Below are 15,080 nucleotides of genomic sequence, written 5' to 3' on the forward strand. Positions count from 1 at the left end.
CTCTGCCTTAAAATTCATGACAAAGTCTTGATTCAGGTGTGAGCCTTGCTCCTTGGCAGGTGTGAGCAGCGCTCATTAGCAAAACCAAATCAACAACCTGAACACATCCTTTATTACCAAGGAATTTCCCCCCCAACGCACACGTTTTACCTTCCTCCAACCACCAATACCTTTCATCCCCAGTCTGCAGCTTGAAGCTCAGTAAGCCTAGCTACTTTGCAATCTTCCTGCCTTGACAGGAACATTATTCGGGCTAAGCATGAAAAGATGTGTCTAATTGGCCCAAGACAAAGCTCCACACTTTGATAGGAAGTGGCCGTTGCTTGGTTGGTAGGCATACACTTGCCCGGAGGCTGACATCTGCATGTAAAACAGGCTGGGAGTTTTCAGAGGAACCAGGCTTTAACGGGCAGATACCTACAGAGAACCGACATGGGTAAGAGCGTCAAAGGCAAACTCTAGCCGCTCCCCGCAAGCTTTAAAGGAAGAAGGCAGGTACTGCTGAGAGTTGAACTCAGGATCTCCTGTTTACAAGACAGGCGCTTTAACCAACTAAGCCACAGCGCCTACTGTTTGTGGGCAGAGCCTGCGGACAGAAAGAGAAATAATCACACTGATGCCCCATTCCGCAACTTCTTTCTCCCTTGCCTGTAAATTCAGTGTGCTACAAGTGTGCACCTTTCTACAAGGGCAGCTAAAGGGACAGCTAAAAGCTCCTCCATTATTCCCTTCGTATCGCCAAACGAGTCAGGCTTCTGCTTATTTGCATGTCGCTTTGAAATTTTCCAGTTGCCATTTTAGTTTGACTCCTTTCTTTTGCCTACCATACCGACATCATAGTTTGAAAATTGCACACAGGCGGGAAGCTCGTACTTCCAAGTTTGAGGTGTACGGAAATGAAAAGGCACTGCTGAGATTTGAACTCAGGATCTCCTGTTTACTAGACAGGCGCTTTAACCAACTAAGCCACAGCGCCAGACTACTGCTTCCGTCAGGGGCATAAAAATGAAAAATGGGCACATGCAGAAGATAGCACCAAGATCAGGATTATTGGGTAAGTATTACTTGCTGTTAAAGATACAGAAGCTCCATCCACTTCTTCTTCCTTTCCAAGCCAGCAGTCTCTCATGCTATGAATTAAGGAAGCAGTCTCACAGACTATTAAAGAGACAGTGCAAGCAACTTCTGAAACTCCTATTGCAAGCTCAAGTTCTATTGTTCAGGATATTTCATCTGATGAGACTTCTTCCTCTGAAGATGAGGAGACTGGGGAAGAGATTTCAGTCTTAGACCAAAGACACTTAAGTTTCTTAATTAAGGCTGTTAAGCAAACCCTTAATTTAGAGGAAGCTGAGCAACCACTACTTCTCTCCTGTGTGGTAAAAAGAAAAAACCTGTGTTCCCTATTCATAAAGAGGTGCAAGATATGATCCAATTGGAGTGGTCTAAAATATCTAAAAGGATTCCAGTGGAGAAAAAGTTTGAAAAACTTTATCCTTTTGCAAGCGATATCCAATAAGTTTGGAACACACCGCTTCAGTGGATGCCCCAGTGGCTAGGCTCTCTAGGAAAACAACTATGCCAATTGACGATATATCTGCTCTGAAACACCCTATGGATAGGCGAATGGAGACTGAGCTCAAAAAGTGTTAAATCTCCTCCGGTGTCGCATGTAAGCATGCGGTCGCACTCGTCTCAGTGACCAAGGCCCTTTCCATATGGGCTGAGAATTTGGAACAAGCAGTAAAAGAGAAGGCTCCTAGAGAGAAGATCTTGGAAGGCCTGGAGGATTTCAGGCTAGCTTCTAATTTTTGCCTGGAGGCGGCACTTTATCTAGTCCAGCTTTCTGCTCGATCTATGGTCCTTCGGAGTGGCGGCACGTAGAGCCTTGTGGGTCAGATCTTGGTTTGCCGACACAGCCTCCAAAAATTCACTCTGTAAGATGCCCTACAAAGGCAAGCATTTATTCGGTAAGGCATTGGATGACATAATATTTAAATCCACTGGGGGAAGCACTTTTCTTCCACAGATGAGGCGTTCCTGAGTCTTCCAGAAAGCAGTCAGATACTTTCTTCAAATGAAGAGATGATGCTAAATCTTACTGACCAGGAAGAGAATATAGATCTTCTACTTGGTGTTCAGGACAAAGTGCCTTTTTCAAGTCCCCAAAGGTCAAGACACCTAGATCTCTCAAACCCTCAACCAAGCAATGATGGTTGTCCACCTCTAGTAGGAGCGAGGTTACTCACTTTTCAGGAGGTTTGGGCTACAGAAGTTCAAGATGCCTGGGTAATCTCTACAATTCAAAAAGGTTATCGCCTAGAGTTTCAGCCATTTGACTCCTTCACAGAGAATGATCTATATGGGAGCTCAGATAGACACCTTATTGGGGCTAGTGTCTCTGCCCAGGGAGAAGATAGATCACATTACTGGTCAAGTAACACATTTCAGAGAGAACGCTGCAACGTCAGTGAGGAAATTCATGAGCCTGTTAGGTCTCTTAACTTCAACTATCGGGCTTGTCAGATGGGCCAAATGGAAGTTGAGACCTATCCAACTCTCTTTTCTGGCTCAATGGGACTCAGTGAGCCAGAATTGGTCTCAGATGATCCGAGTTACTGCGAGATGCAAGAGGCAGTTATCCTGGTGGATGGTCCCCAGCAACCTTCACAGAGGTCTGCCCCTACAGAGTCCGGAATGGATAGAGCTATTCACAGATGCCTCAGGCCTAGGCTGGGGAGCACATCTCCTGAATCTTTAATCTCAGGGCAGATGGATGGAGGATCTCTCAGCAGTCCCGTCCAACACCTTGGAGCTCAGAGCGGTGTTTCAGGCACTTATTTCTTTCAAGGAGATTCTCCAGGGTTCCACAGTCAAGATAAGAACAGACAATGCTGCAGCCACAGCCTACATCAGAAGGCAGGGGGGAACCAGGAGCAGGTCCATGTTCAAGGAGGTTCTCCCCATTATGGAATGGGCTCAGCATCATCTTTTAGACCTAACAGCCCAGTATGACTGTCTCAGCCAGCAGCTCTTCCTCAAGTGAGAGTGGGCGTTAAATCTGAGAGTATTCTCCTGGATAGTCACCATTAGTTGTCCAGAAATAGATCTAATGGTGACTCACTTAAATGCCGAACTCACAACATTTTTTTCCAGAGTCCCTTGTCCAGGAGCAGCAGCGGTGGATGCCTTATCGCAGAGTAGGGAGAATCTGTTTGCTTACATCTTCCCTCCAATCCCGATCATTCTGAGGGTCTTGTTGAAGATCCATTTGACGAGAATGAAAGTTATTGCAATTCTCCCGGACTGGCCAAGGAGGCCCTGGTACCCCTTGCTGAGGAGCCTTTCAGTATCGCACCCACAATCTCTGCCGCAGACCAGGGATCTCTAAAGGCCTGGAAGTTGAGAGGTGGATCCTAAAGGAGTTAGGAGGGTGCTCAGAAGCAGTTATCAATACACTGGTCAAGGCCAGAAAAGAGAATACTATGTCTAAATACCATAAAGTGTGGGATTCCTTCTGTTCTTGGGCGTCGGAAAGATCCTTAGTTCCTATGCTACCGTCTGTAGTGGATATTTTAGATTTTCTGCAGGCTGGTCTTGAAAAAGGATTAGGCATAAGCACACTTAAAGGTCAGGTGTCCGCCTTATCAGCCATTCTAGAGAAGAGGTGGTCCAAAGATCCAATGGTAGAAAGATTTTTCCAAGCAGTAAACAGAATGCAGCCTCCAACAAGAAACATATGTTCGGCCTGGGATCTGCCTCTCGTTCTAAAAGCTCTATCATTGCCACCATTTGAACCCTTGAGCGAGGTGTCCTGTTGGTTTATGACTGAAGACCGTGAGGAACCCCCTACCCAACATCCCCCGACAGGGCATTCCCCAACCCCCTCACTGCCCTCACCGTGAGGAACCCCCTAACCAACATCCCCCGACAGGGCATTCCCCAACCCCCTCCCTGCCCTCACCGTGAGGAACCCCCTACCCAACATCCCCCGACAGGGCATTCCCCAACCCCCTCCCTGCCCTCACCGTGAGGAACCCCCTACCCAACATCCCCCGACAGGGCATTCCCCAACCCCCTCCCTGCCCTCACCGTGAGGAACCCCCTATCCAACATCCCCCGACAGGGCATTCCCCAACCCCCACACTGCCCTCATTGTGAGGAACCCCCTACCCAACATCCCCCGGCAGGGCATTCCCCAATCCCCTCACTGCCCTCATCATGAGGAACCCCCTACCCAACTTCCCCCGGCAGGGCATTCCCCAACCCCCTCACTGCCCTCACCGTGAGGAACCCCCTACCCAACATCCCCGGCAGGGTATTCCCCAACCCCCTCACTGCCCTCACCGTGAGGAACCCCCTACCCAACATCCCCCGGCAGGGTATTCCCCAACCCCCTCACTGCCCTCACCGTGAGGAACCCCCTACCCAACATCCCCCGGCAGGGCATTCCCTAACCTCACTGCCCTCATCATGAGGAACCCCCTACCCAACATCCCCCGGCTGGGCATTCCCCAACCCCCTCCCTGCCCTCATCATGAGGAACCCCCTACCCAACATCCCCCGGCAGGGCATTCCCCAACCCCCTCACTGCCCTCATCATGAGGAACCCCCTACCCAACACCCCCGGCAGGGCATTCCCCAACCCCCTCACTGCCCTCATCATGAGGAACCCCCTACCCAACACCCCCGGCAGGGCATTCCCCAACCCCCTCACTGCCCTCACCGTGAGGAACCCCCTACCCAACATCCCCCGGCAGGGCATTCCCCAACCTCACTGCCCTCACCGTGAGGAACCCCCTACCCAACATCCCCTGGCAGGGCATTTCCCAACCTCACTGCCCTCCCCGTGAGGAACCCCCTACCCAACATCCCTCGGCAGGGCATTCCCCAACCTCCTCACTGCCCTCACCATGAGGAACCCCCTACCCAACATCCCCCGGCAGGGCATTCCCCAACCCCCTCACTGCCCTCACCGTGAGGAACCCCCTACCCAACATCCCCCGGCAGGGCATTCCCCAACCTCACTGCCCTCCCCGTGAGGAACCCCCTACCCAACATCCCCCGGCAGGGCATTCCCCAACATTACTGCCCTCACCATATAAAACCACATACACTGCTTCAAATAAAAGTTCTGTTCCTGCCTGGGGATGGTCTCTAGTGTAAAGAAGCCATTGTTTTGTCCACATTGTTCGCTGCTTATTTTTCTTATTTATCACCAATGAACAATTATAGCTACAGAACCTCTTTGTTTTGTTTCCATATACACACTTATTTAAATATGCTTAAAAAATTGTCCCAGCTAAAGTCAAAAGGGCCATGACAAAATTGAAAGCGTTTGGAGACCTGATCTACGCAGCGGCCTCCCTTCCAAGTGTTAACCAGGGCCAGCCCCGCTTATCTTTCCAGATCAATCAAGATAAGGTTTATGTGAGCCACAGATGACTTGGTTGAAAAATTTTTAAATACTTTTGCAAAGTTTAAAAGTTGGGAGAAAGAATCCAAGATGGGAGAGGCGGCAAGCTAATGTCAAATGGGCCATGACAAAATTCAAAGAGTTAAGAGACCTGCTGTACATAGCAGTCTCCCTTCCAAATACTAACCAGGGCCAGCCCTTCTTAGCTTTCCAGATCAATCAAGACGAGGTTCATGTGGGCCACAGGTGACTTAGTTGGTCAAAAACTTTGAAATACATTGGTAAATGTTAATGACCGGAGAAAGAATCAAAGTTGAAAAAGGCGGCAAGCTTAAGTCCAAAGGGCCATGAAAAAATTAAAAGAGTTAACAGTCCCGCTGTATGCAGTGGTCGCCCTTCCGAGTACCAACCAGGGCCAGACCTGCTTAGTTTTTCAGATCAATCAAGATAAGGTTAATGTGGCCCACAGGTGATTTGGTTACATAGTTACATAGTTACATAGTTACATAGGGTTGAAAAAAGACCAGTGTCCATCAAGTTCAAACCATCCAAGTAAACCCAGCACACCCAACCCACACCTACCAATCTATACACTCACATACATAAACTATATATACAACCAGTAATACTAACTGTAGATATTAGTATCACAATAGCCTTGGATATTCTGATTGATCAAGAACTCATCCAGGCCCCTCTTAAAGGCATTAACAGAATCTGCCATTACCACATCACTAGGAAGGGCATTCCCCAACCCCCTCACTGCCCTCACCGTGAAAAACCACCTACGCTGCTTCAAATGGAAGCTCCTTTCCTCTAATCTAAAGGGGTGACCTCTGGTGCGTTGATTGTTTTTATGGGAAAAAATAACATCCCCCAACTGCCTATAATTAGAACATTTTGAAAGATTTTGGAAAAGTGTAAAAGTCCAGAGAAATAATCAAAGGTAAGAAAGGTGGCAAGCTAAAGTCAAAAGGGCCATGACAAAATTGAAAGAGTTAAGAGACCAACTGTACGTTGCAGTCTCCCTTCCAATTACTAATCAGGGCCAGCCCTTCTTAGCTTTCCAGATCAATCAAAATGAGGTTCATGTGGGCCAAAGGTGACTTGGTTAAAAAATTTTGAAAGATTTTGGAAAAGTGTAAAAGTCCAGAGAAAGAATCAAAGATGAGAGAGGTGGCAAGCTAAAGCCAAAAGGGCCATGCCAAAGAGTCTTCCTGTATGCAGCTGTCTCCCTTCCAAGAACTAACCAGGGCCAGACCTGCTTAGCTTTCCAGATCAAATAAGATCAGGCTCATTTGGGCCTCAAGTGACTTGGTTTAAAATATAGAAATACTTTAGCAAAGTGTAAAAGTCCAGAGAATAAATCAAAGTTGAGAAAGGTGGCAAGCTAAATCCAAAAGGGCCAAGACAAAATTCAAAGTGTTAAATTACCTTCTGTATGCAGCAGTCTCCCTTCCAAGTACTAACCAGGGCCAGCAGTGTTTAGCTTTCCAGATTCATCAAGATCAGGTTCATGTGGGCCAAAGGTGACTTCATTGAAAAATTTTTAAATACTTTGGAAAAGTGTAACAGTCTGGAGAAAGAATCAAAGTTGAGAGTCCTGATCTTCGCAGCGGTCTCCCTTCCAAGTACTAACCAGGACCAGCCCTGCTTAGCTTTCCACATCAATCAAGATCAGGTTCATGTGGGATAAAAATTTAGAAATATTTAGGTAAAGTTTAAAAGTCCAGAGAAAGAATCAAAGTTGAGAAAGGTGGAAAGCTAAAGTCAAAAGGGCCATGACAAATTTCAAAGAGACCTGCTGTATTCGCCACGCGTCCAAAAATTGTCACACGTCAAAAAAAGAATAGTTGCAGGCGTCAAAAGAATAGTCGCGTGACAAAAGAATAGCCGCGGGCAACAAAAGAATAGTCACGCGTCAAAAAAGAATAATAGCGGGCATCAAAAGAATAGTCGCGTGAGAAAAGAATAGCCGCGGGCAACAAAAGAATAGTCATGTGTCAAAAAAGAATAATAGCGGGCATCAAAAGAATAGTCGCGTGACAAAAGAATAGCCGCGGGCAACAAAAGAATAGTCATGCGTCAAAAAAGAATAATAGCGGGCATCAAAAGAATAGTCGCGTGACAAAAGAATAGCCGCGGGCAACAAAAGAATAGTCACGCATCAAAAAAGAATAATAGCGGGCATCAAAAGAATAGTCACGTGACAAAAGAATAGTCGCACGTCAAAAAAGAATAGTCGCGGGTGTCAAAAGAATAGCCATGTGACAAAAGAATAGCCGTGTGACAAAAGAATAGCCGCGCGACAAAAGAATAGTTGTGGGCGATAATATTTTTACACGTGACATTTTCGCCGTTTCGCAAATTTTTCACTAACACCCAGCTTTAAATACCTTATGATGTATGTTTATACAATACTCTGTTGTGCACTCTTTCAAGTTATTGGTTTAATAAAGGATTTTAAATACTGTTGGGCTGGCCCCATATTCTTCAGCTTTTACTGAGTATTTCTAAAATACAAATTAAAAATGTGTCAAGTATTTGAAAATTCACACAAAAACTCTAGTTGAGAGAGCATCCCACTCACTATGTGATATTATAATTGGCTCTGATGATTCTACCATTATATGTATGATAAGGTTATAGGAAGGTTTATTTTTATCGACTTTGACATTGGCTTTACTCTATGGAGCTTATTATCCCAAGCTCAGTAGGTCCCAGCAGATTTCCCATAGACTTAGTGACTGGGTAAGTAAATAAAAGGAGACAAGTTTAACACTTCCCGGTCAGTAGCCGCTGCCATTCTGATAGGAGCAAATCAGGTCAGTACATTATTGGCAGATCCTATTTCTCTGGGAGATGTTTCATAGGAAGAAATGCCTGGGGCTGGGCTTGCAGGAACGGCTGTTACAATGTAGAGCAGGTTGGTCTGATGCTCCTTCTTTCTTGTGATTCCAACATATTGCTGCTTCTAATGTGCCCTTCCCTTCCATATTCAGCACATCCTCAGCTACTATATTAAAAGGGGGAAACGTCTTATTTTAAATATCTATAGTAATGAGTCAAATCAACTGGACTTGCTGTGTTTTTCTTGAAGACATTTTGCCAATCATCCAACTGGCTTTCTCAATTGAGAAAGAAAAATGAGAGGAATGAGATTCTGAATTGAGAAAGACAGTCGGGTGACTAGCGAAATATCTTCAAGAAAAATACAGAAAGTCCAGTTGATTTGACTTATTATTATATATATATATACCATGACCTGGATGTATGAGAACCTTTGCAAACTTCTTGTTATTAGCATTCATCAAACTAACAGTGACTGACTAACAGTAACTGGCTCATTGCTTGGTCATTAAGCCCCCTGGCTGTGATCTTGCCATTGTGCATTCTGGTTCCTGTGCCTGGATCCTTGCTTTGTTCCTTGTTCCTGAGTCCCTTCCTGGTACTCTGCTCCCAACGCATTTCATCAGAACGTTTTCTCCAAAGCTTGGATGTTCACCAGTAGCTACCAACAGTCTATCTTATATTGTGAGATCTTATCCCACAAATGGAAACTTTGCCTAATTAGATCTTCCATTTAGCACTCAGGGCAGTTTTCCAAGAGAACAGTTTGGACTTTTTTTTGGTTTCTGTCTCCTGTTTCACTATTGTCATTAATGTGATATCAATCTTTTTAATATTTTTAGATGGTTTCTGCTAATTCTTCCAACCTGTGGGACACTTTATTGTCTTATTTTTTGTTCATTTGTCTCAGGGCTTTTTCTGGTAACTTCTCTGTTTTATTACTCGGTGCATAAAAGAGGCATTTATGTATAATATATATATAAACATATAGAAATAAAAAAAATCCACTGGAGAGCCAAATGCGTTCTGTGTTGTTTATTAGTTCAGAGATGCATAGCACCAAACGGGCGGTACGAATAAGAATTGGGGAACATAAGAGATCTATCACCGCGTATGATCCTAATAAGAAAAAGACACACACACCGGTGGGCAGACATTTTTTTAATGAAAGACATAACGTAACCACTCTAAGGTGGATGGTCCCTACAGCAGGTTGCTATGCCTACAAGAGGGGGGAACAGGAAAGCCATGCTATTGAGACTTGAAGCGAAATGGATTCAGTCTCTTAATACTATTGAACCAAGGGGAATGAATGATGCTTGGAGTCTAAAATGTTTTCTGTAAACCACAGGACTATACATTGCTAAGCTAATAACCCTTTTTAAAAAAAAATATCTTTGCAGATTGAGGCCTATACTGCTTCCTACCTTTACAATGGACTGAACTACCAGATGGTAGGAGTAACGTTTTGGATACATAAAGATACTATATATTTTTGTGGTGTTATGTGGATAGACCCTGCGGTAATTTCCATTAAATTGCTCTGTTTATGTAATTGTTATACCTGGCCTCAAGATGGAGCTGGTATGCTTATCACATGGCTTAAATGGTGGAGTGGGGGTTTAAAAAGGTGTTCACCTAGTGTTCTATATACTGCACCAGAGGAAGGACCCCAGCGGTCCGAAACATGTAGTGCTATGCATCTCTGAACTAATAAACAACACAGAACGCATTTGGCTCTCCAGTGGATTTTTTTATTTCTACATGGTACCAATTTGTAGACCTGGCGAAACCTACACCATTGTGATTGAGCCTCCTCACTGAATTTCACATTTTGTGGCACACCATCTGTATTTTTCTTTTTATATATAAACATAACTATACATGTCCAGTTGGGGGAAAATGTTGATGATTCCCTTGTTAAAGTTCGGCTTTTGACTCTACTACACATGTACAAGCAGCACAAAGAGAGAAAATGGAAGAGGATCGCTCCATCACAGATACCCCGGGTATTAGGTAAACAATTACAATCACTGTGGGGTACCTAACATTTTGGCACCCCTCAGTGATTGTAACTTTTCTTCTCCCATAATGCATAATAAGTGTAAGTGCCCACTAAAACTAACACAACTTATTCATTACAGTTAATAGAATCATTCAAATGTTGATAAAAACATTACAATGAGGAAGATAAAAGTTTGGCATGTTTCATAAGTATATAATTGCTAGCAAATAATTATCAGAATTACTGTTAACTAGAGTTCTGATTGGTAGATAGTAAAACTTAATAAAAAGTTACTTTCTTCTCTCCCAGGCAATGGAAGTGAATAATCACTCAATGGTCACTGAGATTTTCCTTTTGGGATTTCAGCATCTCAGCAATTTCAAGATCCTGGTGTTTTCCGTAATTCTTCTGATTCACATACTGACCGTATATGAGAATGCCCTTGTCATAGCATTGGTAACAGTCAGCCGAGGTCTTCAGTCTCCCATGTTCTTCTTTCTCCAACAACTCTCCTTCTCTGATCTCCTGCTGTCTGTGCTTATTGTGCCCACCCTGCTCAGTACTGTAATGAATGAAGGAGCTAAAATACCCCTTATTGGCTGTATTGTACAACTTTATTTCTTTGGTGCCACTGATATTCTCCAGTGTCTCCTTCTAACTGTGATGTCCTATGACAGATATCTGGCCATCTGCAATCCCCTGCGTTATTCTTCACTAATGAGCCATAGAGTCTGCATTACATTAATTGCCATGTCATGGCTGCTTGCCCTTAGCTTTATACCAGTTACCATGATCCCTTTAGCTACACAAGAGTTCTGCAACCATAATTCCATTAACCATTTCTTCTGTGATTTATTTCCTCTCCTGGAACTTTCCTGCTCAGACACCTCCTTGGCACAGATACTGGCAATGGCACTAACTGTCCCTGTAATTCTTTTCCCCTTCATGTTCATCATTGGATCCTATATCTGTATTGCCCATGAAATCCTAAAGATAGTGTCCAGTATTGGGAGACAAAAAGCCTTCTCCACCTGCAGCTCCCACTTGGCCGTGGTCTCCATATTTTATGGGACTCTCATTGGTATTTATGTGGTTCCCACAAGAAACCAGTTACAGACCATTAGCAAACTCCTTTCCCTTTTATACACTGTAGTGACTCCTTTTATTAACCCAATGATTTACAGCTTGAAAAGTGCAGATATGAAAAATGCTCTTAAAAATATTATAAAATAATTTGTTTTTGCAGTCTTCAGAAGGGCTTTTCGCCTTCCTCTGGATCAACTGGCAATTAGGCAGGTTATATATAGGAATTAAGGTTAAACTTACTATGTTACTATGTAAGAGCTTCCTTAAAAGATAATGTAGTCCTTGGTTCTTATATCAGATCCTAGAAAGCCAGTTCATTAAAAGAATAGGGGGAAGGATGAATTTAGAATAAGGTGACACATGAAAGGCAGTGATAATAATGGTAATTATAAATGAATATTGGTGATAATTAATGAAGGTTTGTTTAATGCTGTATAATTGGAGCCTGCATATTCACAAGAATAAATGTGAGGACCACTTAATATTGTGGATAATTTGTGGTGCCATATCTCTAGGATAAGCTTTCATTCCATATCATAATTTACTCTTATTTGGTAAACCCCCTCTAGTGGCTGTTTGCTGTATGAGCAGGGAATCAATTCAGTGTAATATATGACCCTTTTGAACCACCAAACCTTTAGCATGTGACCCAGTACGGTGTCTTGTGGCAGATCAAACTCCATTTTGTAGCCCATCAGCCGCCACTTCAGCTGTCAGTTTCTCAGTACCTCAGGACATACCTACATCTATGATTTGTGTCAGCATTTATGGGTTTACATTGCAGTTTTTTTTGTAGTACCATTTGATTCTGATTTAAGTGGTTTCAGAGCTTTTTGAAATCACAAAAAAAAACATTTTCTCAAAAACCATGAATGTCAAGTAATTTAATAAAACAGTTTAAAAAAAAAAAAAAAACACAAACAAAAAAAGCATGAACAAGAATGTCTACAAAAATAGTTTTTGTAAGAATTTCCAGGTGCTTACAAATAAACAACAACAACAACACACTAAAACCGAGAAACAAAGAAAGATCCAATTGGCCTAGGACAGTTCTCATGGACTTCTACATGGCCTCAACGGCTGTTTGGTGGCAAAGTTTTGTATTTTTTTCTGTGGATTTTTCATTTAATATATTATACATTTTTCATCGTTTAGAGAAAATAGTAAAGTTTACAATTTTACAAAATACAAAATATGCTTGATGAAGAAGTAAAAACCACATTCTTTAGTGAGGTTATAGAAAACAAAGGTTATTAAAAACTTAGGGAACTAAGTGACTTGTTAATTTAACTGCAAGTATCAACATCTGAAGAAGACCTTATCTTGGACTCCTTGACACAGCTAAAGGTGTGTCCCGATAGTACAAAAGTTGCAGGAGAGGTGGATGACACAGGGGTCTAAATTTAAAGAGGTTTAGGATGTCCCATTTTCCCCTTCACTGTTTCTTTTTTATACCAACAAGCCAAGATGAGAACAGACCCCAGTGTTGATCTTTCCACACACAACTGCTTCAGTGGTAAAAATTCATAAAGCAGCAGTAACAGTTCACAAAACTATTGCTTCCTCTCTATATTCCCCCCATAGTTCAGCTGATCCTTCTAAAGAAGAGAAAAAAAAAGCCTGGTCCTCTCTTGAAATGCAGAATCTTCAAGAAGAAGTCCATAGAGGGCCACAAAGCTTTTCTCAAAGAAAATCTACTACAAGTGCTGCTGGTCATCATCCCACCTTGCCAAGAACTGTAAGGTAAGTGTACCATGCAAAGAATGTGATATCACACATCAAAACACAGCTTTGCACCCTAGACCAGCCACATGGGTTTTACATCACACCAGTGGTGCAAGCAAGCATGGCCTGTTTACAAGACAGGCACTTTAACCAACTAAGCCGCGGTGGCAACTGGCTGGAGCAGAGCCCGCAGACAGAAAGAGAAATAAGCACACTGATGCCCCATTCCGCAACTTCTTTCTCCCTTGCCTGTAAATTCAGTGTGCTACAAGTGTGCACCTTTCTACAAGGGCAGCTAAAGGGACAGCTAAAAGCTCCTCCGTTATTCCCTTCGTATCGCCAAACGAGTCACGCTTCTGCTTATTTGCATGTTGCTTTGAATTTTCCAGCGAAGACTCCTTTCTTTTGCCTACCATACCGACATCATCTTTTGAAAATTGCACACAGGCGGGAAGCTCGTACTTCCTAGTTTGAGGTTGACGGAAACGAAAAGGCACTGCTGAGAGTTGAACTCAGGATCTCCTGTTTACTAGACAGGCGCTTTAACCAACTAAGCCACAGCGCCAGGCTACTGCCTCTGTCAGGGGCATAAAAATGAAAAATGGGCACATGCAGAAGATTGCACCAAGATCAGGATTATTGGGCAAGTATTACTTGCTGTTAAAGATACAGAAGCTCCATCCACTTCTTCTTCCTTTCCAAGCCAGCAGTCTCTCATGCTATGGATTAAAGGTGGCCATACACGCACCGATATTATCATACGAAACCTTGTTTCGTACGATAATTGGTGCGTGTATGGTATGTCGGCGAGTCGACCGATATCGCAGGAAGCTGCTGATATCGGCCGACTCGCCGATCGGACCAGTTTGAAAATTTTGATCGCCTGACCAAAATTCTCCCTTCAGATCTGAATTGGCAGAAGGAGGTAGAAATCCTATTGTTTCTACCTCCTTACCTGCCGATTCAGCCCTGAATGGTGTGTGGCGGATCTGACGATGTTTCGTGCGACCGATGGTCGTACGAAACATCGTCAGATCGCCACGTGTATGGCCAGCTTAAGGAAGCAGTCTCACAGACTATTAAAGAGACAAGCAACTTCTGAAACTCCTATTGCAAGCTCAAGTTCTATTGTTCAGGATATTTCATCTGATGAGACTTCTTCCTCTGAAGATGAGGAGACTGGGGAAGAGATTTCAGTCTTAGACCAAAGACACTTAAGTTTCTTAATTAAGGCTGTTAAGCAAACCCTTAATTTAGAGGAAGCTGAGCAACCACTACTTCTCTCCTGTGTGGTAAAAAGTAAAAGCCTGTGTCCCCTATTCATAAAGAGGTGCAAGATATGATCCAATTGGAGTGGTCTAAAATATCTAAAAGGATTCCAGTGGAGAAAAAGATTGAAAAACTATCGCAAGTGATATCCAAGAAGTTTAGAAAACACCCCTTCAGTGGATGCCCCAGTGGCTAGGCTCTTTAGGAAAACAATTATGCCAACTGACGATATATCTGCTCTGAAATACCCTATGGATAGGCGAATGGAGACTGAGCTCAAAAAGTGTTAAATGTCCTCTGGTGCGGCATGTAAGCCTGCAGTCGCACTTGTCTCAGTGACCAAGGCCCTTTTCATATGGGCTGAGAATTTGGAACAAGCAGTAAAAGAGAAGGCTCCTAGAGAGAAGATCTTGGAAGGCCTGGAGGATTTCAGGCTAGCTTCTAATTTTTGCCTGGAGGCGGCACTTCATCCAGTCCAGCTTTCTGCTCGATCTATGTCCTTCGGAGTGGCAGCACATGGGGGCAGCACTTGTGGGTAAGATCTTGGTTTGCCGACACAGCCTCTAAAAATTCACTCTGTAAGATGCCCTACAAAGGCAAGCATTTATTCGTTAAGGCATTGGATGACATAATATCTAAATCCACTGGGGGAAGCACTTTTCTTCAACAGATGAGGCGTTCCTGAGTCTTCCAGAAAGCAGTCAGATACTTTCTTCAGATGAAGAGATG

The 15,080-nt window shown here is 43.6% G+C and overlaps 1 protein-coding gene and 2 non-coding genes across 3 annotated transcripts; 1 reads left to right on the forward strand and 2 right to left on the reverse strand.

Moving 5' to 3' along the window:
* Window positions 1–902: 902 nt before the first annotated feature.
* Window positions 903–976, reverse strand: trnat-agu. The gene has a single exon. It is a non-coding gene; the product is annotated as a tRNA-Thr (tRNA).
* Window positions 977–10,919: 9,943 nt separating this feature from the next.
* LOC116409526 (olfactory receptor 11L1-like) lies at window positions 10,920–11,483 on the forward strand (the record flags this gene model as incomplete). Its single annotated transcript, XM_031898182.1, has 1 exon — window positions 10,920–11,483. A coding segment is annotated over exon 1 (549 nt), but the record flags the coding sequence as incomplete, so codon positions are not given.
* A 2,090-nt stretch (window positions 11,484–13,573) lies between these two features.
* trnat-agu lies at window positions 13,574–13,647 on the reverse strand. The gene has a single exon. It is a non-coding gene; the product is annotated as a tRNA-Thr (tRNA).
* Between the last annotated feature and the right edge of the window lie 1,433 nt (window positions 13,648–15,080).

Source organism: Xenopus tropicalis, chromosome 3, assembly GCF_000004195.4.
Source record: "Xenopus tropicalis strain Nigerian chromosome 3, UCB_Xtro_10.0, whole genome shotgun sequence".
Lineage (NCBI taxonomy): Eukaryota > Metazoa > Chordata > Amphibia > Anura > Pipidae > Xenopus > Xenopus tropicalis.